Raw genomic sequence first — 27,333 nt, 5'->3', positions numbered from 1 at the left:
ACCCTAAAGAGATGCTCTGTCTTGAATCCTGCTACTTTGATGCCACTTCCTAATGATATTGATGATGAAATCTGTACAGATCATGACTGCCTTGATGTGACTGAACTATGCACCAAACCAAGACCAGATATCGTAGATGAGCCATTGACAGACCCCGATGAAATATTTTTTGTTGATGGTTCATGCGTAAGAGATGATATCGGTCAGCTGAGAGCAGCATATGCAGTTTGTACAATTACCAGAGTTGTGGAAGCCGCCTGCCTGGAAGGAGTACATTCCGCTCAGGTAGCTGAAATCATTGCTTTGACCCGTGCTTGTTTGGCAGGCAACAAAATTCGAGTCACCATATACACCGATAGCCAGTATGGTTTCGGGGTAGTTCACGACTACGGGCAGTTGTGGTCTCAAAGAGGTTACATGACCTCCTCGGGTTCTCCCATTAGGAATGGAGAATTCGTGAGATTATTGTTAGAAGCGTTACAAGGTCCAGAAGCTATAGCGGTTGTCAAATGCGCCGCGCACACAAAGAATACAGATTTTGTGTCACAAGGAAACCGATACGCAGACGAAGTTGCACGTTATTGTGCGGAACAGGGGTATTCTCACACCAATGTAGAAGTGGGGGGAATACAAGAAAGAACTGAATTGACTATGCTGTTAGACACTGTAGACACGTGGGACGAACTGAAGTGTGTCCAGGAAAATGCACCAGATGTTGAGAAAAAAGCATGGGAAACAGCTGGGTGTACCAAAAGTGAGATGAATTTTTGGATTTCTGCAGATGGGAGAGCAGTTTTACCAAACGAACTTGTTAGTCCAATGGCAAGGAGATTGCATGGACCAGCACACATAGGTAGAGATGCTATGGTGAGAGTATTCAGACAAACGTGGTACAATCCGAAGTTTAGAGTAGCGGCAGAAGCAGTATGTCAGTGTTGTGCAATCTGTCAGCAACTAAACGTAGGAAAAAGAACACCAGTCACATTGAGTCACATAGGAAGGTCTGGGGGGCCTTTCAATAGAATGCAGCTGGATTTTATTGAAATGCCCAAGTGCAATCGACTCAGATACGTCTTAGTGATTGTCTGTATATTTTGCAGATGGGTTGAAGCTTACCCTACACGTAGGTGCGATACACTTACAGTAGCAAAATTGTTGCTTAGAGAGTTGATACCGAGGTTTGGGGTGCCAGCCTCTTTGGAATCGGACAGAGGAACTCATTTCAACAGCGAAATAGTGAAGATGCTATGTTCAGCCTTAAGCATCGACCAGAAGCTCCACTGTAGTTATCGACCAGAAGCTTCGGGGATTGTAGAACAAATCAACAGCACGATAAAATCCAGACTTGCCAAAGTTTGTTCATCGACATCCCTGAGTTGGCCTGATGCACTTCCATTGGTCCTTATGAGCATACGTAGCACACCCGATAGGAGGACAGGTCTCTCTCCACACGAGGTGCTAATGGGAAGAGCTATGAGACTGCCATCGGTTCCGACTGCAGCATTGTTGAACATCACAGACTATTTGATCTTGGACTACTGCAAGGGACTATCTGATGCCATTCATTCTGTGTCCCTCCAGGTCCAGGCTGCAGAGGTTCCATCAGCACAAGACTTGTGCCATGACCTGTGTCCGGGGGACTGGGTCCTGGTGAAGAAGCATGTCAGGAAGAACTGTCTAGACGTGCGCTGGCGAGGACCGTTCCAAGTCATACTAGTTACGAACACTGCAGTAAAGTGTGGAGGCTTGCCCAACTGGATACACGCCTCACACACCCGAAGAGTTCCAGCACCTCTGGAAGAAACAGCTCCTCTCTCGGATGAAAATCCAGCAGAAAGCGGAGAAGCCACAGAGAGGGAAAGTCAAGCTGTAGAGGTGGTCGAAGAGGCTGAGCCTGTGTCGGAACAGGCTGATGACGGTCAGGACACCAGTGAGACCGAAGTTGCCTCAGAAGAAGAAAACAGCTGGGAGTTCGAGTCAGATACCGAACAAGCTGTAAGTGATCAAGAGACGAGTCCAAGAACAAGGAGCAGGAGGACAAGGAATGGAGAGCTAGTTGGCCGGAAAGAAGGAGAAGGTCAACCTTGAGAGCAAATCCAGAGAGCACCCTTGTCCCGATCTCTGAAGATTCGGAACTAGACGAAGAAGCTACGGATTCAGGCTCTGAGAGTCCGAGAAGATCAAGAAGGGTACGTGTGCCCTGCAGGAGGTACGCCACCCCTGAATGGACTTATCTAGCGGATGTCTTGGGGACAGAGATCTGGGAGAGTGAGAGAAGTGCAAGTGATCAATCTCGATCCAATTGTGGCAGTGGAGATATGGATGTTGACGCCTGGAATCGAGACTGAGGGGTTACTGACTTTCACACTTCCCGTTCCCCTTTACCTAAGTCGGATCAAAGATCTAGTGCTGAATCGATTAGAGTTTCCGACTTTTGGTCATCAAATACCAGCACAAGAAGAAAAGGTCATTCGTTTAGAACTATTGGAATATGTCATTAGAGCTGCAGGTACGAGAATCATTGTAGATGCATAAAGACTTTTAAGCTATAAAGAAGAAGATAACCTAGCGCCGAGTGGAAAGAAGAATCAAATTAGGGATTACATTTAGAGGACGGAGAAGGGTTAGGGTTGTCTGTTGCTAAAGATAAAGGACATTGTTGTGAAAAAGAGACTTTTTGTTGCTTAAGTGCGCTTCACAGACTGAGAAATCAAAGAAAGCAAAACAAAGACCTGAAAAAGAAAACTTTTCCTCGAAAAAGAAAGAGCTACGCTGTTTTGATAACATGGAGAATGGCAACCCAAACCGAAAAGCCAAATGCATAATAGGTACACTAATAGCAGTAGTATTTTTCTCATTATTACAGTAGTTACCACATCATACATGGTAGGACATACAAGCGTAAAGGAGACAACAGATGTAAAGCCTGTAACGACTTTGAAACCTGCTCTTGTTGGGAAGAAGGAGGAGAGCAATGTAATTCGTGAAAAGGCGTTACTGGCAGATGAAGCTCGTAGGTTACACGTAGACGAGTCACAGGGAAATTTTAGATCAAATGCATATGCCAAGCTATTATATGAGTATATTGATGCCATGGAGGCCAAAGATTGTTATGTTTGCATGCAATTGCCGGCTTCCGTAGATGAAGGCATCAGATATCATCATCTCCCACTGACTTATGGGATAACATGTAGTTTATTGCTCAGTATATTTTATGGTAGAGAAGGGTTCGAGTACTACTTTTCAAATTATGATTCGGTACTGCCTGAAGTCCCGAATTATAAACAAATGAATAAGTGGGACTATCACAAAAAGGAGGATAGATTAGCAAAATTCTTTCTTCCTTGGGATACATTAGATACTTCATATGCACGCCGAAACAATCTGACTTGCAAAGTGTCAGAGGTTGAGAAGAAATTTATTGGACAGGTAGATGACCGGTACAGAAGGCAGAAGATTCTAAAAATGTCAGGACAGTGGAAAACTGATTGGACCGAAGAAGAAAAGGCACACAAGAAGAAGGGTAGCAATGGTCCAATAGCTTTGCATAGAACGCAGAAAGGAAAGTTATGTTTAACTCGAAGCAAGACATATTATGAGAGTGTATTTGTAGGTGAAGTAAATTGCGAACATGCTTTTAGGTTAGAGTACTATACGAAAGATTTTATGAAAGGGATGCAAGCGATTCCTAATGTATATTTTGTATGTGGAAGAAATGCCTATGTAAAACTGCCTGACAATTGGTATGGTTCGTGTTATTTGGCAATTGTTTTCCCCAAAATATATCATGCAAAGGATTTAGAGATCATAGAAGGAAAGACTTCGAGAAGAGCGAAAAGGGAAGTAGGAGATGCGGAAGTAGTTGGAGACATATTTGGAGCAATGTTTCCTCTTTTAGGTTTAATACTTAATGATGTTAAGATCAGGAGACTAGCTACAGTTGTGGATAGATTGTCTGCTAGTACTGCAAGGTCATTGATGCTAGTAGGAGAGATGCAGTCGATTAGGACAATGGTTCTTCAGAACCGTCTTGCTTTAGATGTTCTGCTAGCGAAAGAGGGCGGAGTTTGCAAGGCTTTGAAGGTCCAGGAATGTTGTACTTACATTCCAGACAATTCAAAACCACTTGAGAAAGTCATACGGAACATTACAGAGATACATCAAGAAATCGAAGATTTAACAAAAGTAAATGTTTGGGAGAAAGTAGGTCATGGAATGGGAAAGGTTGGAAATTGGTTTGCCAATCTTGGTAAAAACGCTATTTGGTACATATTGAAACCTGTTTTAATAATATTAATTTGCATAATCACATTGTTGGGTTTAGTGAGACTGTACAAATGGTATAGGTCAAACCGGTTACAAAGGTCCATGAGAGAGCAAGAAAGGAGATTAGCTGCTTTACAAGATCAACAGTATAAAAGTTTAAGAGCTCTCGAAACGATAAAAAGAGGGAACCTTGTAACTAGTTCTGTGTAAAGTGTCATTCAAATTGAAATTAGTGATGACCCCTAGAGGTCATCAAAGGGGGGAACTGAGAGAGCGCAATTTGAATGAAACACATGTCCGTACCATATTTACAAGCATATCGCATAAAGTTAGAAGTTGTAACGTGAAGTAGCACTTGTAGCGTAAAGTTAGCCGATGTAACTTACGTAATAGGAAATGTATCTGTATTCACTTTAGGATATGCGTTAGAAAGACCGTACATATAGTGGTCTAATATAGAAACGTGTAAATGCTTAAAGAACAGTAGAACGTGCTAAACTGAATATACGTATGTAATCATTAGACGGAGAAAGCGGTGAAATGTAAAGCAAAGAAATGTGCAGACTATATAGCACTGTGTAAGAAACGAGAGTATAACGTTGTATTTTATGTAACATGAATTCAAGTATAATCAATAGTTTGCTAATTCGATTATATATATATATGTGTGTTAAAAGTCATACTGTGTAGAAGAGTTTGTAGGAATGTTAGAATAGTGTGGTCATATGTGATTTTAACCTAACGGACCAAGGGTTCGCAAGAGTGTAGTCCGCTGCATATAATTTAGTGGTCTCACAGGAAGAGGGGGATAGCTTTGATCTGTACGTGCGAGACGAGAGTCAAAGGTCTTGTTAAATTTAAAGTGACAATGCTGGACGAAGTTTATGGCTTAAGTGAGATAAGGGACGCTTGGAATTTGGGGTCTTGTTACGAAGTGACTGTTCTCAGGACCAAAAGAGGTTACGATCACAACGGTAATGAATGGAACTCTGTTGAGGTGATAGACTTTGCTCTGAAAGTGTCAACTGGAATGTCATGAGGTTACCAGCAAGATGACGAAGATGGCGCCTAAGAAGCGAGGTCAACTTAACGGACGACGCGAAGAGATGAAGCTATGGAAAAACCCAGAATGAGATCACGTGAAATGTGTACGTGGTGGGCGTCAAAGGGGCGTTCCACCCATACTGTGATTTTGTATTTAGGGACAGCACCCCGGGGAGAAGTTAGAGCAGATGGCCTGAGCGCAGAACAGAAGATCAGAAAGCAGAGCGCAAGGGAGCAGGGGAGCAGTAGGCCGAGGACCCTTAGAGAGCGGATGGGTAGGCAGAAAGGGTACTGTTTCTCGACATAGAATTCCATCAGAGACTAAGAGAGTTTGAACTTCTTTGGAAGTCAAACTGCTGACACCTTTTTAGGTAAAGAACTTGTGAAGTAGGGATGTCACTTAGCATAGAGTAGGGACAGATTTAACTTGTTTTTTTCTTCTTTTAGATGACGCAACAGATCCACTTTGTGTCTATGCTATTCAATTTGTTGATTCTGGAATTGGTTTTAATCGTTTTCTTTTGTAGACTAAGATTCTTTAGGGAATTTATGTTCCTTTTAGTTCCTGTATACTTGTTGAATCTTATCCTGAGAGGATTGTATATGCAATTAACTCTGATTTTATATTAAACTTTTAAACTTTATCAGTCGTAAGTGGTTCTTCAGAGTTGCGTCAGTGTACGGGGTTGATTTAAACTTATGTGGGTTTGCCTTTTACTCAATGACAGTCAATAATCGATCCAAAATTGGAAGAATGAGATAGGTATCTAGGTGATCAGAAAAGGTATCGAAATCTCATTCCCCGCACCACTGTTGGTAAGTCATAAAGAAATTCCAGGATGTTCTGTCAGGGCTCTCTGAGACTCTAAGTGCAGCCCTGGGATGCGGGAAGCCCAGCTTCTGGATGGGAGGAAAGGAAAAGGATTGCACAGAGAGCGGTGGGCATCGGTGGCAGAAGGCTGTGTATTTTTTTTTTTATTATTGTGATAATGAGGAAAGGGCATATTATGTAAGTCCCTCCTTCCTCACCTGCCCCTATATAGCATCTGAAACCAGGGGCAGATGATTTTGGGATGTATAAATTACATTAAATTATAGATGGTAAAAAACGAATAATGAGGGGGGCTATTTTCACCTCTGGGTTCTGAGTGACATCATAGACAACTTAATCTTTGCTCTGCTTCTCGATATGATGTCACTCAGAACCCTTGGTGAAAAACATTACAATAATTCACTATCACTCAACTATAAATGGTACATCATTATTAAAACATCTCACCTCTTAAGGAACTCGATGATGGGAATTATGTATGCTTCAAAGCACCGTTTGGTCTCCTCATTGCTACTCTATTATAAGGCTGAGGGTTTCCAAAGTAATATGGCTTTACACCTAAACTTCAAAAGAATTTTTCACATTTAGAGCCTCACCGGAGGGTGCGCCTTAGCGCGCGTACACCACCGGAGGACATAATATAGGTCCTGAGAATGCTGAGCGAATTTGCAGTTGTAGCAGCAGAAACATGTTGACCAGTTGTTTGTTTTAAAATACACAGGTTTCCTAAGACAGAACCTAGCTGTCTGCCACTTTGTTTTTAACTTAATACAGGTTGGCCAGTATTAAAGATTTTTGTATAGGCAACAACCTTGTATTTTTTAATTTTGCACCCACAGTTACACTCACATCTTAATTTGGGCACTGTTGCACTCACCACATCCCGCTCCGCTGTAAAACAGGCGTTGTAGCACGCTGGGGGGACATTCGGCCACCCCAGCGGGGACCCAATAATGAAGCATGTCACCAATTAGTGGTGAGTGAGGGTCCTTTTACAAAAAAAGATAAGATTTTCCTTTCCTTCTGGAAATCACACAGGGACATTGGTTCCCTTTAGGAATATTTTTCTTTAAGGGGTTTCTTTGTCCTTGAGGGGGATAGTAAGAGAGATATATATAAAGAAAAAGACACTAAAGATTTTTCGTTTAAATATTCTTTATTCGTTTGCACTTAGTCACTCCTTAGTTGTTGTTAATTTACACCTAATTCCACAGCTCTACTAACAAGTTTCTTTAAATGCTGCGGTACAGACTACAAGGGGTAATTTATGTAATGTCCGCGAGGAATAATGATTTGATATGAAATTCTGGTGCTCTCAGGAACAATTGGAAATTAGTATCCCATCTACCATCTTGTTCTTGAAAAGTGGGGTGCCTACTTTTTGTTGTAAAGGGTCATTGATGGTATGCAGCCCAACTCATTTAAAATATTTTCACAAACATTCTTTAGTATTTTGTTTTTATACAGAAACAGACCTGTCCAGAATGTGCTTTTTTGAGTGTCCAAAATGCCACAATCAACCTTGCTAATGTGTCTTGGTCATCAATAGTGATTGGCAGGCCGATCAAATCACCAGAGGCCTCCGCCTTCTTCCTTGGGCTCAGCCCTACCCTGAGCATGCAACAACTGCCTATAGCTAGAAGTCTTTGATGTGTGCCGAGGAGAAGACATCCTAAGTGATTAAGCAACCTTCTAAAACATGAAAACTTGGCAAGAAATGTGTTTAATCTACTTTTACCTAATGTTTTACGCTGAAGGGCATATTTTTCTAAAAAATATGATGGCCTCATTATTCTTTAAACAACTTTATTTAAAGTTTTACCAGGAGCGATACGGACGTGGCCATCGCCCCCTATGAAACCATGCATGATCAGAGATGACCAGCATAGAGTGGAATCGGGAAAGTAAAACACAGTATGTAGCATATAGGAATCACACGATATTAGAGAGCTCAAGAGTGTATAGGAGAGGTAGAGGACAGTGGGCGAAATACACATGCACACCTTGCAAATGGGCAATAGGATAAGATGTAAGGCCTATGTTAGCATAGGGACTCAGTCAAAGAGAAGAGTAGGCATGCATAATTGAGTTTTTTTTAAAGGTGTGTGATGCCCCCCATTTTAAAATAATCCATCGGGACAGCAGCTGCATTCTATTGATTGGCAGAGCACTTTCAACACATACGCGTCTCTCCAAATGTTTGCTGTGGTGTGGGTTGCTTCAGGTACAGAGAAGCAGATTAGAAGTTGGGTTGATATGATATGTCGTGGGCTGGAGATGCTGTTTGCAAAGGTGCTTTCACAATGGGCGCGCCTGTGAATAATCAGTGCCAGTGGTTGCAGGTGGGTTGCACAAGCACACATTTTTAGAAATCTGGACTTCTTGTTCTTTATTACAGTTTCACTGAGCAGAGAGTGTAAAACAGAAAAGAGGATAGAGAAAGAGAGGGAAACAACCCGAAAAAGAGAAAGGGGTAAGGAAAATCAGCCTGCAAAAGTCAGTTAAAGAGATATGAAGTGTATGGTGGTGGAAGAAAAAGGCAGGAGGTGGAATTAAGAAAAGGCAGCCTATGCGGCAACCTAAGCAGCATATAGTGTACTTCTTAGAGAAACGTTGGTCGCAGTTCCGGATAGGTCGCAGTTCCAAATAGGCAAAGTAGGCCCGGCCTGTGGGCCCCAGTCCTTTTAGAAGCCCCACGACAACGGATCAAAATAATATAGATGAGACCTTGAAAGAAAATTACAATCAAGCTTTCTTACATTGTTTTAAATAATTTTTTGTCTAATAATATTAATAATTGTTAATGTTTAGTTTTGTGTAATAAAATTGGTTTACAGCAATTGTTGGCTGGTAAAATAAAAACGTATTAGGAGATAATTTGCGAGTGGGGTCCGACATTTCTGCTGACTAGGAACCTCCACAGTGTTTAATTTGGCACTGGGTCCCAGCTCATTTTTTAAACAAAGAAAGCACTAAGGGTACCCTACTTTAAGACACACTAACTTCCGCATTAAAAGGGTTTAAGACGAGCATTTTTTAAAGGCGCCACCGTACGTGGAAGTAGTAACTCGAAAAGTGAAATACTTTTTTCACGTAAAGTTTACCTTAAAGTGCATTAGGTTTTACTACAAGCATCGCGTAAGTTTAACTGTTCCATCACGTGCCTGTTAGGAAAGCTCTTCACAATACTTTCTCTTTCTGCCTGATGCAACTGTTTTTAATTTTCACTTAGCCTTCCCACTCTAATGTTAGCTTTACATTCTCTTTTCACGTCACATTGAACGCAATTTCATCTATTCCTAAAAAATGTGCAACAGCTATTCAATTAAAAAAAAACTCGAGAATGGAACACCTGAATTTTAGAGTCAAACATGTTTTTAGAAATTATAAAAGCCCCCTTCCTAAAACCCCATTGGCCGGTGGTAAAAGATGCAAAACTGAAGCATATGCATCAAGAACACCTCCCACCATATTTCTTGGAAACAACAAGCAAAGTAAGCCCAGCAACATTTAAAAAGAAAAGTCCCGATCAAAGAAACAGCTGTTTTCCATTTACTACGTATTTAAAACAGATGTTGAAATTGTTTCACCATGTTGCAAAACAAGAGCAAAAATCGCCTGCTGCAGTTGAAGTTCGAGCCTTACTTAAAGCGAAACCGAGGAAAACTGACAACATGACCACGTGTTTGAATAGTCCTGCTTTTTGGAGCACATAGATCAGTTTACTTCCAGGTGGTCTATTGCTGGCAAATAATGTTGGGCGTTGATGGCTATAGGTTGAACAAGCCCTTTTGATGGAATTTTAGTAGAAGTTATTTTAGAAGGGAGCAGAAACCAAGGACTTTTACCGGACTAGTGGATCTTTAAGACATGGTTGCGTACATAGACATACTGAGAAAACAAGTTTTCTGATCAAGGCATCAGTCAACGATTCTTTAAGGAGGAAGTGGCAGCTGAGGAAAGGAATAAACTTGCTAGTCAATAGGGGGGTTTGATTGGTTAGATCAGAGGAGCCTTGAGGCAAGGAGGAACGTTGAGGTAAGGATGAAACTGGAAATAAGAACAAAGATGAAGTTAAAAAGTAAGAGGATAAAGGGAGCGTTATATGGAGATGGATGGACACTCTAGAGAAGGAATAACTTAAATTTTGATTTAAAAAACAGGCCAAACGTAAAATGCAAAACTTGGAAAGGTTCCAGGTTTCCAAAATGATCTGTAAGCCAAAAAATGCCTGGTTTAAGTCATGTACCTTAGTTGTAAATGGTAGTGAGGCCACTCCTTTTGCTCACTTTGTTGGGAAGCATACGAAGATGCTAATAATTAGAAAGCACTATGCTAGCAAAAGTAATTTATTGAAACCTGTGTTTGGAATGTTGAGACTTTTGGGGTGTATGCATCTAATAGCAGCATTATAGTTAGTGTTTAATTGGAAAGTTAAATAGCCTCATTCAATTAGGCGATTGCACCATTCTACCCAATAGAAAAAAAAATCGGATTTACTACAATTCTGACTGCTGAGACGAATTTCATATACAAAAATTAATGTTTTGCCCCTCAGAAATTCTGTTACAGCAAACTTTCTGTACACGTGGCATCTTCCACTACATAGAAGTGGAACAGTCAGGGTTGTATAAACAAACAAAGCAAAGGCAAGCCATTTATCCAGTAGTCGCATCCTGTCTTTGGCTCATCCATGTGCCATTGGGAGAGCCACAATATTATGATCTCTGAACCTGCTTATTTAACTATGAAGTAAGAAATACAAATAAATTGTGAACAAGAAACGAAAAAAATGGAAAAAACTAAAAGATAATACACATCACATCATAGCATATGTTGCATTTGTAGGGCTAGAATTAATCCCATGTAAAATTGGACCTGCCCTCCTCCCCAACCGGACCAAAATCTTTAATCATTCGCTATCGCAATCCATGGTACCTTCACTCTGGAAAGAGGCAATAGTCCGAACCATCCTGAAAAAGCCGACAGCCGACCCCAAACAGCTCTCCAACTACTGACCAATCTTTCTCCTACCCCTGTTTGATAAAATCATGGAATGATTGGTCAATAGCCAACTATCTAAACACCTGGAAAGGAATAACCTACTTGACCCATCTCAGTCGGGGTTTCGAGCATTCCACAGCACCAAAACTGCCTTATTAGAGATGGTCAATAACATCAGGCTCTCTCTTGATGTCAGACAATCCGCCATTCGGGTCTTGACCTATCGGCTGCTTTCAACACCATCTTGCATGCCATCCTCCTGGATCGCCTATGAGAGTTAGGTGACGAGGGCTCTGTACTGAACTGGCTCAAGAGCTACCCGACGGACCGATCATCGAAGGTCCAAATAGGAGACTTTTCCTCCAAGAGCCAGCCAAATGACAAGGGTTTCCCACAGTGATTCATCTTAAACCCTACACTTTTTTACTGGTATGTGTCCCCCTTAGCCAAGATAATCAAAGCCTATGGCTTTCAAACAGTATCATACGTGGATGACACGCAATTACTAATCACCCGAGGACCCGACCCCACCAACACTAAACAAAGATTCAAACACTGCAGGCCGGCCATAAATGACTGGATGACAAACAACCATCTTCTACTCAATGATAGCAAAACAGAAATCATGCTCTTTGGTGATGCACAGAAACTATGGATCAACGACTGGTGGCCCCCCTCTCTGGGACCTTGCCCCCCACCCAAGACGACCGCCCGCAACCGTGGAGTGATAATAGATAAACTCTCCATGTCGGACTATATTTGTAATATAGTCCGCACTAGCTATGGTCTAATGCGCAGTCTTAGAAAAATCTTCAAGTGGATTCCTTTATAGTCCCGCATGCCCCTAGTACAGGGACTAATCATTAGTCGCTTGGACTATGGAAACTCACAGCTTGCATCCATAAATGAAGAGCATCTAGCAAAGCTCCAGGTCCTGCAAAATACTGCAGCCAGGCTGGTCCTAAACCTCCCCCCCGATCACCCTCAGCACCCTGTCTGAAGACCCTCCACTGGCTCCCCATTAGAAAGCAGATTAATTTCAAATTGAGCTGCCTGTTTCACAAAACCCTCAATAATAAAGGACGGCAATATCTAGCTAACAAACGGACAAAACACCAACCAGTAGGAACCCTTTGCTCTACCAGAAAACACCTCCTAACGGTACCTAAGGTCCGCACAATCAGAAACTGTGGTAGATCCTTTTCCAGAATAGCTCCTGAAATATGGAACACATTGCCTCTACATTTCCGATTGGAAATCGAGCACAAGAAATTCCGAAGAGCCCTTAAAACCTGGCTATTCTAGCACTGTCACCCCGTCCTCCTGGTTTTTGAGTATTAGCTAGCGCTATGAGTCCTATTGGTGATATACAAGGTTAATAAATACCAAATACAATACAATACAATCCTGTGTGGGAGCATGTGGAAGGGGAATCAGAGACATACTGTACAAGGTAGTATTCTGCAGCACCGGTGAAATAGAAATTACCCTCATTATACTGACAAAAAGAGGTAACCAATATAAAAGGTAAAGCAAATATACACAGCATGTCACTAAGCATCAGGTGTCTGAAGTCATGGTTCTAGTGAGCATGAGGTCTAGCATCAGTAAGTTGGAGTCAGATAGGACGGGCATAGGCCATGCCATGAATATGTGAAGGGCCACAGCTAATGTCAAGTGAATGTTAAATATTTTGTCTATACAGTTTGAAAACCTTTCCAATACCAGCAGGACATATTCACAACTAAATTGAATATGAGCCAAGCTGCCTTTATTTTTATCCACAATTTCAACTCTTATCACTTGGAATTAGGCTCAGTATAAATAGCCTGGTTGGTGTTTATTAAGCTCTGGTTATTGATCAGCATCTGCACTGTGCCTAGGAAAGAATAATTTTGAATGCAAATGGGTTGGAATCGATTAGAGTGGAAGCCTCTTGAGGCAGCCTATGTCTGCTGAGGGATGTATAGTTGCAACTCCCATTTGGTCTGTAGTGCAGTAAGGTAAGGACTCTGTGATTCGAGAAGCCTAGGAGCGTATACACTCTAACTGCCATATGTTCTACTGTCCTTGTTTTTAAGGGTCTCTGGAAGGCCAGGCAGGAGTGTGAGAGGGTTTAATCATCCTAATTTCAATATACATTTTTAAGCATTAAGAAATTATAAAAATCAGTATTCGGAAGTGTGTATTTGCTATGCAGTTCCAATACTGAAGAGATGCCTTTATTTACCCAATCAGGACAGAGGCGGGTGTTGCTTTCGATCTTCTTTTATTCTGCCATACTGACATTAGGTTGGAGTAATAGACTTTATTATTTATTTTTTAAGTGTACAGCAACAGGGCTTGGGTGGCGTCCAGTCGAATGAGTGTGCAATGAGCCAAAGGGTTGGTCTCTATGGTGAGGGTTGAAAACAAAATTGGGTACATCATTTAAGTGAAATTTTAGCTTTTTTTCTATTCATAAAATAAATATCAATACCCATTTATCAAAAGAGGTCAAGTAGTCCATAGATAAGCTAATCAGTAACATGTTTGTCAAGAAATTCACAGTAGTTGTAAGCATTATTGTTAAGGTCTCCAGTCTTCCCCACAACAAGACATTCTTTGGAAGCCATATCTCTAATAGATCTTTTCTTTAGCAAGTATATGTTTTCCTTTGTATTTAACCAAATAATGTAAATTGGTGAAGACCCATATTCCGAAATATTTGATGCATTGAGGATGCAGTTGGAGCCCTTGGTCTTTATAATATCTGGGAGACATAGCGGACTTAGCAGAAGCACTTCCATTTTGTCTTGGGCTAGCCAAATGACCCTAAATATTAATCTATGAATGGAGCTTTGGGCATCTGAAGTAAAGACTAGGATATCAGTTGCTTATTCTGCAGTTTTGCGGATGTGCAAGATAAAACTAATGTCAGAAATATCTGCTGTGTTATCAATCATACATAATGAAGTATCTACAGCAAGTAAGAATAAGAGGGGAGCAAGGGGGCATCGCCGACGTGTACCATTACCAAGTCAGAAGCTGTTGTATCCCCATGGACATTGTTCAACCTTATTCAAATTGTGAGAAGTAACGCAATGTGCTCTATCAATTTCAATTACTCTTGAGAAAATTATTCCTCACGGCATTTGGGATGCATTCCTCAAGGAATTTGGAGCAGGAAACCGCATCTAGGAACTTAGAGCAGAAAGAAGCCTCCTCCTCAGATTGTTTTGGAGGACCAAAGAGATTGTGTTTGCCTCTTCCGTTTCCGTCCTCTTAATCACTGATTTCACATTGAGGTTGCTGGAAATGTTTGTATGTTAGCTCAGTCCTCATGCAATATTGTGTTCCATTGTCCCTCAGCTTACTCACACTCCGGGGCGTTATGTGGGGCTGTGGGGATCCGCAGGGGCAGTTGACCCCAGAGAAAAATTCTTAAGGGTGCAAAATTTTTAAAGAATGTGTTGCATCCCCCTTACCAATGGCATTTTAGCACTCCCTGAGCGAATGGTGCAAGAGTTAGGAAGCGCAATACTTTCTCTTAAAATGTTACCCCGAGCACTGGCAACCCACGCTACGCCACTGCTCCGCTAGTTTCCACCTGAGAGATTGAGGGTTGGATCTCTTAAATCCTTTCAGATTCTGCTATTTCCCCTGCATTAAATCCATGTTTTGTATTCATGCTCTGTGCATTTCTGTGAACTGCCAGCAATTTTTTCAGGATAATTTCCAAGCTAAGATTGTGGTCTACTTCGTCTCCAACTGGTGAGTTTGGAATTGGAGATTTCAGTAGGGTGAATCTAGGCATCAAAAATGGAGTACAAATAGAAATTCATGTGCCTGGACAAGTTGTATTAGCATAAACGGGTTTTTAAAATGCACAGGCATAACCAGAGGTATTACAGCACTGGAGTAGGGAAAACAATATGATGGCAATTCACATATATGTATGGTCAGCTTAAAAAGCTGTTTAAATGCTCATTTTTAACAAACAAATGATGTTCCACTTTCTAGGGCAGAAAAGGCAGGAGGTAAAATCAGCAACTGCGGTTAGATAGATAATACCAGTCATTTTATAGAAGCACTAGTACATACATGCACTAGTGGGGCCAAGGGAACACTGGAAATCCGGACCAAACAATACAAGAGCGCCATACATCTGGAGGTTGTTGTCATCTGTTACTGCACTCTAGCTGTCTGTCATAGGAAGTTTTCTGAAAGGGCATTGATTGTTTTACCAGCCTTATTTGTTTTCACTGTCCTCGAGTATAGTGGTGGTGAATAGCCTCATTAAGGAAAATAAAGTATTATCAGCATGGCTGGATCAGTTCATTAGATAAGGCAGGAATTCGGTGGCAGAAATGGCTGAATTTGGTCTGTCGAGGAAAGATACTGTGCAGTTATTCATCTCAGGAGCTGCTATTTAATAGGTGCAGCAGTAGACTCACCATTTTTTTCACCTGGTTTCCATTGCTTCTATGCAGGTGGTCTGTTACAAAGTGATTAGTTTCAGGTGGCAGGAACAGGCGTCATTATCCTCCAACTCTGGATACGAAGGATAAAGGATGTTGTGCTGGACAGCAAGGTCGCGTTGCTCACTGATGGTGCTCCAAGAGGGGAGAACGCTGCTTAGGTCTAGGTGGCTTCGGCCACAGTGTTGTTGTGTTTGGGGTTGGATAAAGAGATTAAGCAGGGCATTAAGGTGACATATGGAGGTAGGGCACTTCTCAAATCCCAAATTCTGCATTTTTTACATGCTCAGGGATATCACTTCATTGCTGGTATTGGCCATTTTTTTTAAGTTTATGGGAGAGGAGAATTGACGCTCACAGGGAAGCTGCGATATTGTATTCCATCTCTTTCAGTGGTTAGACCAATAACTACCCTTATCTCATTAATCTCACACTGAAATTTACATCTGGAGCAGTAAAGAGCATAAAAGGCTGTATATTGGCATGTTATAAAATACTGAAATTAAAAACAGAATAATCAAATATTGGTTTAAGAGCATGTTTTGACTTTCAGCTACAGTTTAAAATTTAATAAAATTTAGGAATATGCTACTTACCAGTATGCATCTGTTCTTGGCATAGAGGGCTGCAGAGTGGTACATTATGAATAGATCGCCATCTGGTGTTGGGCTCGGATGATTGCACTTTGTTTTTCTCTTGGAGAGTCTTTTGTATGTTGGTGACTCCTCCCTTAGTTGGTAGTGCGCATGGGCATCGGCTCCATCCTTAGATTGTTTTGCCATAGTAGGGTTAGATGGAGTAGTATAGTAGAATACAGATAAGAGTGCCCATGTAAGTGTATCTAAATAAGATAATGTTGGAACAGACACAGGTTTCCGGGGAGGCTGGGAGGGCATGTACCACTCTGCAGCCCTCTATGCCAAGAACAGATGCATACTGGTAAGTAGCATATTCCGTTCGAGGCATATGGGCTGCAGATGGTACATTATGAATAGACTATACAGCAGTTCTCTCCCTAGCGGTGGTCGCCCGTGTCTGTTGCAACTGTCTGAAACAATGTTTTTAATACTGCTTGTCCCACTCTAGCTTGTTGTGTTGCGTGCACATCAACACAATAGTGTTTTGTGAAAGTGTGCGGTGTAACCCAGGTAGCCGCTTTGCATATGTCATCTAGTGGAATGTTTCCCAGAAATGCCATAGATGCTCCTAGTTTACGTGTAGAGTGAGCTCTAGGAGGAACAGTTAATGTTCTCTTTGCCTTTAAGTAGCATATTTGAATGCATTTTACAATCCATCTGGCAATGCCCGCTTTGGAGATGGGATTGCCTTTATGTGTGGGAGAAAACGCAACAAATAGCTGTTTTGTCTTTCTGAAAGTTTGTGTTCTCTCTATATAGTACAATATGGCCCTCCTAACATCCAGTGTATGTAGGGCTCTTTCCGCTACTGTTTGTGGTTTTGGAAAGAAAACCGGTAATTCCACTGACTGATTGATGTGGAATGCTGAGATAACCTTTGGTAAGAATTTTGGGTTTGTTCTAAGAACCACTTTATTTTGGTGTAGCTGCATAAATGGTTCTTGAATCGTAAAAGCCTGCAGTTCACTTACTCTTCTAAGTGACGTGATAGCTATGAGGAAGGCCACCTCTCATGTGAGGAATTGTATTTCACACCTATGCATAGGTTCAAAGGGTGGCCCCATTAGTCTGGTAAGCACTATGTTGAGATTCCAGACTGGGGAAGGTGGTCTTCTTGGTGGAATGACTCTTTTGAGTCCTTCCATGAAAGCTTTAATTGCTGGTACTTTAAACAGTGACAGGTGTTGCCTGTTTTGTAGGTACGCCGCTATGGCTGCTAGATGAACCCTAATAGAGGTATATGCTAGATTACATTGCTGTAAGTGTAATAAATAGCAAATGATTTGTTTAGTGGATGCGTCCAGAGGGTTGATGTGCTTACTGTTACAGTGTATAGCAAACCTCTTCCATTTTGCTGCATAGCATGCTCTGGTGGTAGGACGTCTTGCCTGTTTAATGATTTCCATGCATTCTGGTGGTAAATCTAAATACCCAAACTCTATGACCTCAGGAGCCAGATCGCTAGGTTCAGTTGTTTGGGATCTGGGTGCATTATTTCTCCATGGTTCTGTGTAAGATGCATGGGTAATAACCTTAGCTTTTGATGTGGTACTTGTGAGAGTTGTAGCAGCGTGGTGAACCACGGCTGTCTTGCCCACGTGGGTGCCACTAGTATCATTGTCATTGAGTGTTGCTGCAGTTTCCTCACCAGTAATGGAATTAGTGGTAGAGGAGGGAACGTGTAAGCAAATTTGTTGGACCAATTTATCCACAGTGCATTGCCCTGGGACCTTTGGTGTGGGTACCTGGATGCGAATTGTTTGCATTTTGCGTTCTGATGATTTGCAAACAGATCTATCTCTGGTTGCCCCCATTTTTGGAAGAATGGCTGTAGTATTTGGTCGTGCAGTTCCCATTCGTGAACTTGTTCTGACTGTCTGCTTAGGATGTCTGCTATTTGATTTTGAATTCCTGGTAGGTGTTCCGCTAACAGGTAGATTTTTTGAGGAATGGCCCATCTCCATATGTCCTGTGCTAGTTTGGACAGTTGGAGAGAGTGTGTCCCCCCCTGTTTTTGAATATAATACATTGCAGTCATGTTGTCTGTTCTGATCAGGACTGCCTTGTTTGTTATTTGCATTTGGAAAGCTTTTAGTGCTAGAAATATTGCTAATAGTTCCAGGTAGTTGATGTGCAGTTTCTTTTGCTGCGCACTCCACTTCCCCTGTACTGTGTATTTGTCCATATGCGCTCCCCATCCGGAGAGCGATGCGTCCGCTGTTATTATTACTTGTGGAATTGGCTCTAGGAACGACCGTCCCTTGGAAATGTTTTTTGTGTTCCACCACTTCAGAGAGCGATACGTCCGGTCGTTTACCAACACCAGATCTGTAATCTGACCTTGAGCCTGATTCCACTGTGTCACTAGACACTCTTGTAGTGGGCGCATTTGTAGTCTGGCATGTGGTATTAGCAGTATGCAAGAGGACATCATGCCTAATAGTTGCATAAACACTCGTGCTGGTAGTGAGTGTTGTGGTTGAAATCTTTGTATTAACCCGACCATTGTCTGTACTCTGATTGGGTTGGGGTATGCTATTGCCTTTTCTGTGTCTACTGTAGCCCCCAGGTATTGCTGGATCTGGTTTGGTTGCAGGTGTGATTTTTTGTAGTTCACCGTAAACCCTAGGTGGTGCAGCAGTTGAATTGTCTTCTGTGTGTTGTGAAGACATTCCTCCTTTGATTTGGCCTTTATTAGCCAATCGTCCAAGTATGGGAAGACATGTATTTGTTGTCTTCTTAGGTGTGCTGCCACCACAGCTAGGCATTTTGTGAAAACTCTCGGTGCTGTTGTGACACCGAACGGAAGGACCTTGAACTGGTAGTGTTGTCCTTCTAACACAAACCTTAGGTATTTTCTGTGGGCTTTGTGAATTGGGATATGAAAGTAAGCGTCTTTTAGATCCAGTGTAGAAAGAAAGTCCCCTTTCTTCAGTAAAGGGAGTACTTGTTGGAGCGTGACCATGTGGAAGTGTTCCGAATTTATGTAAGCATTGAGAGGTCTGAGGTCTAATATTGGTCGTAGGGACCCGTCCTTTTTGGGGATCAGGAAGTATAGAGAGTATACTCCTGTTCCTTGTTGATCCTTTGGGACCTTCTCTATTGCATGCTTTTGTAGAAGTGCTAGCACTTCTTCTCTTAACAATGTCAGATGATCCTGACTCATTGGACGCTGTTTGGGGGGGATGTTTGGTGGGGTAGCTATGAGTTCTAGGCAATAACCATGTTGGATAATTTGTCTCACCCACTTGTCTGACGTGATGTTTTCCCAGACAGGTAGGAACTGTGATAGACGTCCCCCGACCGGTGTTATGTGGTCTGGGGGGAGATCTATGAAGTCACTGTTTTGGTGTTGAGGCGTTGCGGTTGTTATTATTTCCGCGGCCTCTACCCTTATTGTTGTTACCTCTGTAATTACCTCTTGAATTACCTCTGGGTGATGTTGGTGTGAAAGATGTGGATTGCTGATTTGTTCCTGTGTTTTTTGAGCCCCCTCTATAGGTGGATCTACGAAAGGAACCTCTGTGCGTTGGCTGTTGCAATGCTCCCATTGACTTAGCCGTTTCCGTATCTTTCTTCATCTTTTCTAATGTCTCGTCTGTACTTGAACCAAACAATGTCTTCTGATCAAATGGTCTGTTCAGTAGGGCTGTTTGAACTTCTTGTTTGAATCCTGAGATTCTAAGCCACGCGTGCCTTCTTAGCATGACACTAGTGTTAATAGACCTTGCTGCAGTGTCTGCTGCGTCTAATGCACACTTAATGGAAGTATTGGTTATTATTTTACCTTCCTGTATTAATTGGTCTGCCTTCTTCTGATGTTCTTTTGGAAGATGTGTGAGAAGTTTTTCTAACTCATCATAATGTGCCCTGTCGTAACGTGCGAGTAGTGCTTGTGTATTAGCTATACGCCAGCTATTCGCTGCCTGTGATGCTACTCTTTTGCCTGATGCATCTATTAACTTCGACTCTTTATCTGGTGGAGGAGCCTCTCCTGTAGATAATGAGTTTGCTCTTTTACGAGCGTTTGAGACCACCAGCGAGTCTAGAGGTACATGCCCTCTAATAAATATTGGGTCCTTTGGAGCCGCTTTGTATTTCTTATCGATTCTTGGGTTTAACACCCTGGCTCTCACTGGGTTTTCGAATATTTCTTCTGTGTGAGTGAGAAGACCCTTTAGCATAGGAAGAGTACCTGATGTTCTCTGTGCACTAGGTAGAGTCTCTAACAAGAAATCCTCTATCTGAGGTTCTGTGTGCATATCTAGTTTGTGATATTTTGCTGCCCTATTAATGAGCTGCACAAAACCTGTGTTATCATCAGGTGGTGAAGGCTTTGAGGGGTATAGCTCTGGGTCGTTGTCCTCATCTGACCCTACATCGTAATTTTCCCATGGATCCTCCTCATCTTGGATAGATTCGTCATCCCCTTGAGGTTCTCCCTCCCCTATATCACTGTCTACATCTGACTGAGGTGTAGCTGGTCTTGGTGTGGAGGGTGTAGGAATATGTGGCCTATTGTGAGGAATAGGAGAAGAGGGTGTGTCTCTAGGACGAGGAGAAGCAGGAGGAGTTATGTTCGTCCCCATTGTTCTCTTTTTTGAAGGAAGAGGTTTATCTTCTGACTGTTCACTCTTTCTCTTCTTCGTGACCACTTTCCCAGTCTGTGGGTCAATAAACAAGATCTTTTGTTTGGGATCTGTTTGTTGCTCTTGAATCGGTACCGAGGGTCCTGGTTCCGAGAGCTGTTTTTGTTTTCGATCTTCAGATCTTTCTGTTTTCGACACCGAATGTCTGCTCGATTCCGACTTTTTGGGTATCGAGTGTCTTTTGGGCGATACATCATATTTCTTTTTCAACATGGAATGTTTCGATACCGAGCTCTCCTTTGTATGCAGCCTCGGTGTCGAAGTCGATGACGCCCTTTTCTCGGATCCGACGTGGTGGGATTCCGAGTGTTTCGGTTTCAGTTTCGGTTTCGTTGCCGGGCCCGAAGGCGGGGCGTCGGAAACTTTTTTCAGCGGTTTGACCGGGCCCGAGGGCGGGGTCGTTACCGCACGGGGTCGGTTTTTCGGTAAGGGGACGTCGTCACTCACGGTTTGTTGCTCGAAGAGTTCTTCAACCTCCGACTGGTCCCCTTCCGACCCCGACTGGTCCTCTTCTTCCTCGATTTGTTCGTCTCCGAACAGCTCCGGGATTGCCTCTGCCTGCTTTCTGGAAGCCTCGTGTCTTCGAGCTCGACGATTTCTAATCGTTAGCTTGGAGGAGAATGCTGCGCAGGCTTCGCAGTCCCTGGATTCGTGTTCAGGCGATAGACAGAGGTTGCACACCTCGTGTAGGTCCTTGTGTGGGAACTTAGCACCACACGATGGACATTTTTTGAATGGAGTCCTTTCCATGGACTCCGGGCTTGACTGCGTCGAGAAAGGTCTCCTGTTCTTCGACGTAGATCCAAGTTTTTCTCTTCTATTTTGAATTTGTAACGCGTCGGAATGGAAAAGAACGCGTTCGCTAACAATACCGTCGAATTGGAAAGGGAATACGCGCCGAAAAATCACTTTCTTCTGAAGTTGATCTGGAGCGTCTCGATCTTCATCCGAACCCGATGGCGGAAAAAAACAATCTAAGGATGGAGCCGATGCCCATGCGCACTACCAACTAAGGGAGGAGTCACCAACATACAAAAGACTCTCCAAGAGAAAAACAAAGTGCAATCATCCGAGCCCAACACCAGATGGCGATCTATTCATAATGTACCATCTGCAGCCCATATGCCTCGAACATACATTTACCATGTGGTATATTCCTCCTTATATATGCAAACACACAAAATAATCTTAGTTTCAGCACAGAAGCCAGAATTACAAAGAAGCTACATTTCCCAGATCCTGTGGTTTTACCCATTTGAGCATTCCAGAGGCATAAACATACGTTTGTTATAAGGATTGTTAAGCAACCTTTAGCAACGTTGCCTTTGCAGGGGACCCTAAATCCTGCCATTGCCCACATGTTCGTAAGTCAGCCCAGGAGTCTGAGTTCATCAACACTGTAACTTACCAGACTTTAACCTTAGTTCCCCGAGGCATCCATATGCTGCTTGATGCTTGTCATATTGACCTTTAATTGCCTCGCCTTCCTCAGGAGCTGGAAGAAAAAACAGACGGGCATATCAGTGTGCATTCAACATTACTTCATATCTAACAAATTCTCCAATTAGTCCAGCATCCCATGGGAAAAGCTTTGACACATGCAGATCTCCTTTCCCCTATTCTAATTTGTCATAGGTTGCCAAATTTCTCTAAAAATTTGTTACCTGACCCTTTTAGACTGACACAGGGTTTTATTGACACTGTCTTACTAGTAGTATTCCAGAGACGCTTTAACAACCCTACCAGTTCTGATTCCCATGTTATTCCACCTTTGGGGGTGGGAAAGGGAGAGGAACACATCTAAATAAGGTATCCTGCTGTAGGTCAAAGTTCTCTTAGAAGTGAGGTACAACAGCATACTTTCTAACTGAAACTGGCAAAGAAAAACTGCAATTTCGGTGATTGACAAAAGACAGCAGTCTTAAGAAATTGACCAAAAAGGTTACTGAGTTTACAGGAGAGGAAAAGGCAGCTTACGCACACAATAAAGGGTTATCATTAAAGGATTGAGCAATGTTTTCCGCTAGGATCTATGTTCTCATCAGTGATGTCTCACTGGAAACCTCTCTTCTGCATGGTTTCTCATCTAGATTACTGAGAGCTCACCATAGACCAGTGTCACAAAGCTGTGCTACTTAATATAGTGAAACAATCAAATCATTTTAGGAATTAGTTATACATATCTCCAACGCAAAATCGCAAAGTTAAAAAAAATCCTATACTGTTGCATAAGCTAGGCATGCTGTGATATTGATTTAATTACAGATATGCTTGGTTCAAACACAAAGTAGACAAAAAAACTATAAAAATATATATATAAAACATGCTCCATGTAAATGGTATACAGCTTCCTCTAAAACGAATGGAATCCTCTTCAAAACATGTGTACTGTATGGAGAAACCCCTAACACAACTCTGAAAGGAACATCTTTCTAAAACAGTTGTGGAAATATAACAGCTTACACAGAACCACTAAAACGCCAAACGATGCTCAAAAGGCTCTTATATCAGAGTATATACCATCGGACAATTATTTGCACTAACGACTTGAGAAAGCGGCAGGCCTGGGAATTATGGATTTTTCTGTTGTCGTTTACGGTAGTAGGCGAGTTTGCCCACTATAAGTGCCCAATGACTGTTTAGTTGGCCCTCTCGGGCTGCCCCAACCAGTCAGGCACACGTTCCCCTTCTCCATTCAGGCGGCATTACAACCTGCATGGAGAACATGCCCACCCCTATAGCCCCTGGCTGAGCGCCATGTCACGGCGTTCAGGCCAATCACAACGCTGCATTGGCTTAGGGGAGGGAGCATGACTGCCTGCTTCCTGTTCCTGAAGTCGGAAGCAGGAGAGTAGGAGCTGGAAGAGAGACTGGGGACCCCGCGGAAAGGTAAGTTATTTTTATTAAGTTCCCTTCTGCAATCGCAAACCCCCCCCCCCCCAAGCACTTCACCCCCCTCCCCCGACAACCCCCAGTGCCCACCCCTCCCTACCCATGAGCCATGCCGGCCGCCACTGTTTAGCTGTAAACACAATTTAATAACTAAATTAACAGTTGCAATAGGTTTGCAAATGTCAGAGCAACCCAAACTCCGGAATAATTTATTGGTACAAAGTTTAAAGTTCACATGCAGCACCCACAATTTTAGAAGACAGCTGCTGCTTGGGGACAGAGTTTGTCTGGATTGCAGTGCTCAAGGAGCACGCTTCCCTGAGGAAAAAAACTAAGGATTGCAACATTCAATTTCAATAGGCTTTTATTCGGGTTGTCAAAACAATCCATATAAGCAGGAAACATACATTAAAAAAATTAAACGTAAAAAATACAAGTAACACAACAGTTTTGGTGCTATCAACGTAAGTACAGAAATTTCAATAAATGACCGATACATTCCTCCACAACAGAATACGTATATTTCAATCCATGCATCCTTCAGGGAATCCGGCATTACTATGGTAAATTTCATTTTACATGATTTTCAGTCAATTCAGTATGCTAAATTTGTATCAATGCAAAAACAGCAATAAAAGTGCCAAATACAGTGCAAAGATACATCCAAAACAGACACAAACTGCTTCGTTAGATCAGGTTTCCATCAGTGCAAAATGCTGCCATAAAGTGCCAAATGCTTCCCAAATAATAAAAACATTTTAAATGTGTAAACTTCAGCCTCTGTGCAAAAAATGCATCCATAAAGTGCAAAAATGCTTCATTAGATCCAGAGTAAGAGTATCTTATTTTATGATACAAGATTTACTGACAATATAATTTCCCTACGCTTATCTAAAACAAGTCATTATAAAACGGCATTTTAAAATTCAATTATGTACAATAAAATACTTAAGCTTCTCTTGTAAAAAAAAGGGGAGAGTTTACCAAGAGGATGAGGATATAATTGACATGTGTCAACTATACAATAATTACTGTGTCAGATAATTATAGATTTCCAGGCAGATGTACATTTCATTATATACATGGCAACAGAAAAGCTTTCCAATAATGTAATTAATTTCATTGCCGAATTGGTGGATTGAACATTAAATTTTAAGAAGATCGGTTTCAGATAAAATATCCTTAAGAAATGATCAAATTTGCAAAACAAAAAGAAATGGCAGCAGCTTTGACGTGAGGTATGGTCGCAGGGGCAAATGGAATTAGAGCCAATTTTCATGTGTGGGAACGCCACAAGATGGTGAACAGTGCCTAGCCTAAGGCGCGTTAAAACAAATCTATGTGAGTTGTGCGTAACCATTGATAAGTAGTCCTGAAAACCATTTTTCAGATTTAGCTCTTGATAAAAAACAACTGTCGGTAGCGTCCTAGACTGCTTTACTCTGTTCTCCCTCATGTGTGATAAAAACTTTTCTTTCAATTCCTTCTTAGAGATGGTAGCGGCAAACTCCGGTGCAGACAGGATGTTGTTGTTGAATAGAATACAGTACCAATGTTGGATGTATTTCAACCATGGGATGCGCAAAAAAATGGTCAAGCCTTAAGCAATCTCTGTTTATTTCTTGAGCAAACAGTGTTTCTGGTTTTGACCATATAGATCGCCAAAGTGTCAGATTCAACATGGAGAAAAGAAGAAATTATGGCTGTTTTACACAGATTCGTTTTTTGTTTCTAAAGATACTGTTGTTTTTTGTGGATTTTAACAAGGAACTTGTGAGCCGAAAGGAATACCAGTTAAAAATGCACAGTTAGATGTGGGCATATTTACACTGTGGTGGGCATACCTCCCATCACACAGCACATCGTAAGGCAACTGTTTTTTGGGTCCTGGTGCAGTCAGTGATTACTTGAGAGTGTCCACAGTGGACTTTTTAACACGGATGTCCTGGGTCACAGATACAAGTGCACTTCATTAGGTTACATAAACTTCTCATTTTGGACATTTAAATATCCTGTGGTAGCAAATTTGATCGGTCACAGATTACTTACTCCAGGAGGTAGTAATGGTTTAGAATCTCAGACACTTGGGACACAAACACAATACATTCAAAGCCCAGTCGGAGCTATAACTTCAATGAATAATAGGTGTTTAAGGACTAAAACTAGAATAAACTAGAAGGTGCTAGCATCTTAGCATCTTGCAGTACCCAAACGTAAACCCAAATACGATCCTAATAGTTATGCCCTGGGTGTCACATTTTTATAACAAGTGACCCTATGATGAATCTAATATGGTGGAACGTTTGGGTGTTGCTGCCTGTCCTTGGATGCCCTTGGGTTTACTAAATTAGAGTTTAGTCCCAGTCCCTTAATGGGACAGGTGTGTCAGAATATATCTGGTTGAATAGTTTATGCCTGCTCTAATTTCTTGATATTCCCGAGTGCAGGTGGCATAAAAATGTAGGTTTGTGCTTTCTCCGCAATAGCTAAAGCCAGTTACCTAAAAAAGAACCATCAGTCAAGTTGGAGGAGGGGTCGGATACAAATTGTTATAGTCTATTAATTCTAAAAGGGCCCTTCTAATGGTTGTGCAATCATGTTGACCACCTGTAGCCAATGGAACACTCCCAAAGTTTGGGGGTGAAATGCAAACACTTTTTGCCCCCTGGTTAGGTGGGACACTGAGCAGGACCAGAACAATGCTGGAAAGTGCCTCTTGCATCCCCTTCACATTTCATGTGGGAGGGACTTCTAGAGACATGCTGGCAGCGAGGCTACACCCCTGAGATCTCCTGTGCATAGGCTTCAGTGAGAGGAGTTCTATTTTATTTCTTTTGCTATCCGTTTGGTTAATCCAGCCTCTTAATTGTCCAACCTGGGTACAAGTCTAGGGTTTTCCATAAATGGTAGGCCTTGTCTTCAAAATCAGCAACCAGCAAGGTCCTGTTATAGGCATTTGTCCTTATGGTGTTTTGCGCAGGGTTGCCTCGAAATATCAGACAAAAAAAGCAACCACTGGCTACGGGCGGCATGTATCCAGCTTATCTTGAGGACACTGTAGAGAAGAAAAGCTAGAGTCAAATCAAGTGCAAGCATCACTTAAAAACAAACAACCTCCAAGAAGCAGATCGTTGATCCTGAACTTTTTTACTTCCTCCGTGGCCTTTGCACTTCCTCCGTGGCCTTTGCACTGCCAGACCAATGGATAACTACTTCAGACTGGACAAGGTAATTGTAGATCGACCCAAAAATCCTGTGTCAATTTATCCTAGCTGCTAGGTAGTACTCAATAAAACAAGGGATAATGGCAGGTTTCAGATATTGTCAACAGTAGTTGGTTTGGCAAAGGCATAGACATAGATCCTTCCCAGGCCTCCAAACAGCTACAGTTTTTAGAGGAAGGTTCAGAAAACAATGGGCAAGCAAATTGTCACAACAAAAGAGGAGGAAGGCAATCTGCAGGTTATCCACCAGCTTCTTAACACCGTTCACCCTGTACATGTATTTTATCTGGTCCTAATCAGATGAAACATGCAAGGACAAGCTAG

At 42.1% G+C, this 27,333-nt stretch overlaps 1 protein-coding gene across 1 annotated transcript in view; it reads right to left on the bottom strand.

Annotated features, from left to right (window-relative positions):
* The window catches only part of SYNJ2 (synaptojanin 2), a 745,535-nt gene that overhangs the window by 600,656 nt on the left and 117,546 nt on the right, over nucleotides 1–27,333 (bottom strand). Inside the window, exon 2 of the mRNA XM_086927319.1 lies at nucleotides 22,302–22,388. Within this exon, the coding sequence (XP_086783445.1) occupies nucleotides 22,302–22,388 (87 nt within the window). The remainder of the gene's footprint in view (nucleotides 1–22,301; nucleotides 22,389–27,333) is intronic.

Source organism: Lissotriton vulgaris, chromosome 6 (genome assembly GCF_964263255.1).
Source record: "Lissotriton vulgaris chromosome 6, aLisVul1.2, whole genome shotgun sequence".
Taxonomy (NCBI): domain Eukaryota; kingdom Metazoa; phylum Chordata; class Amphibia; order Caudata; family Salamandridae; genus Lissotriton; species Lissotriton vulgaris.
Note: the sequence above shows the minus strand (reverse complement) of the source record. Positions and strands in the feature narration are given on the sequence as shown.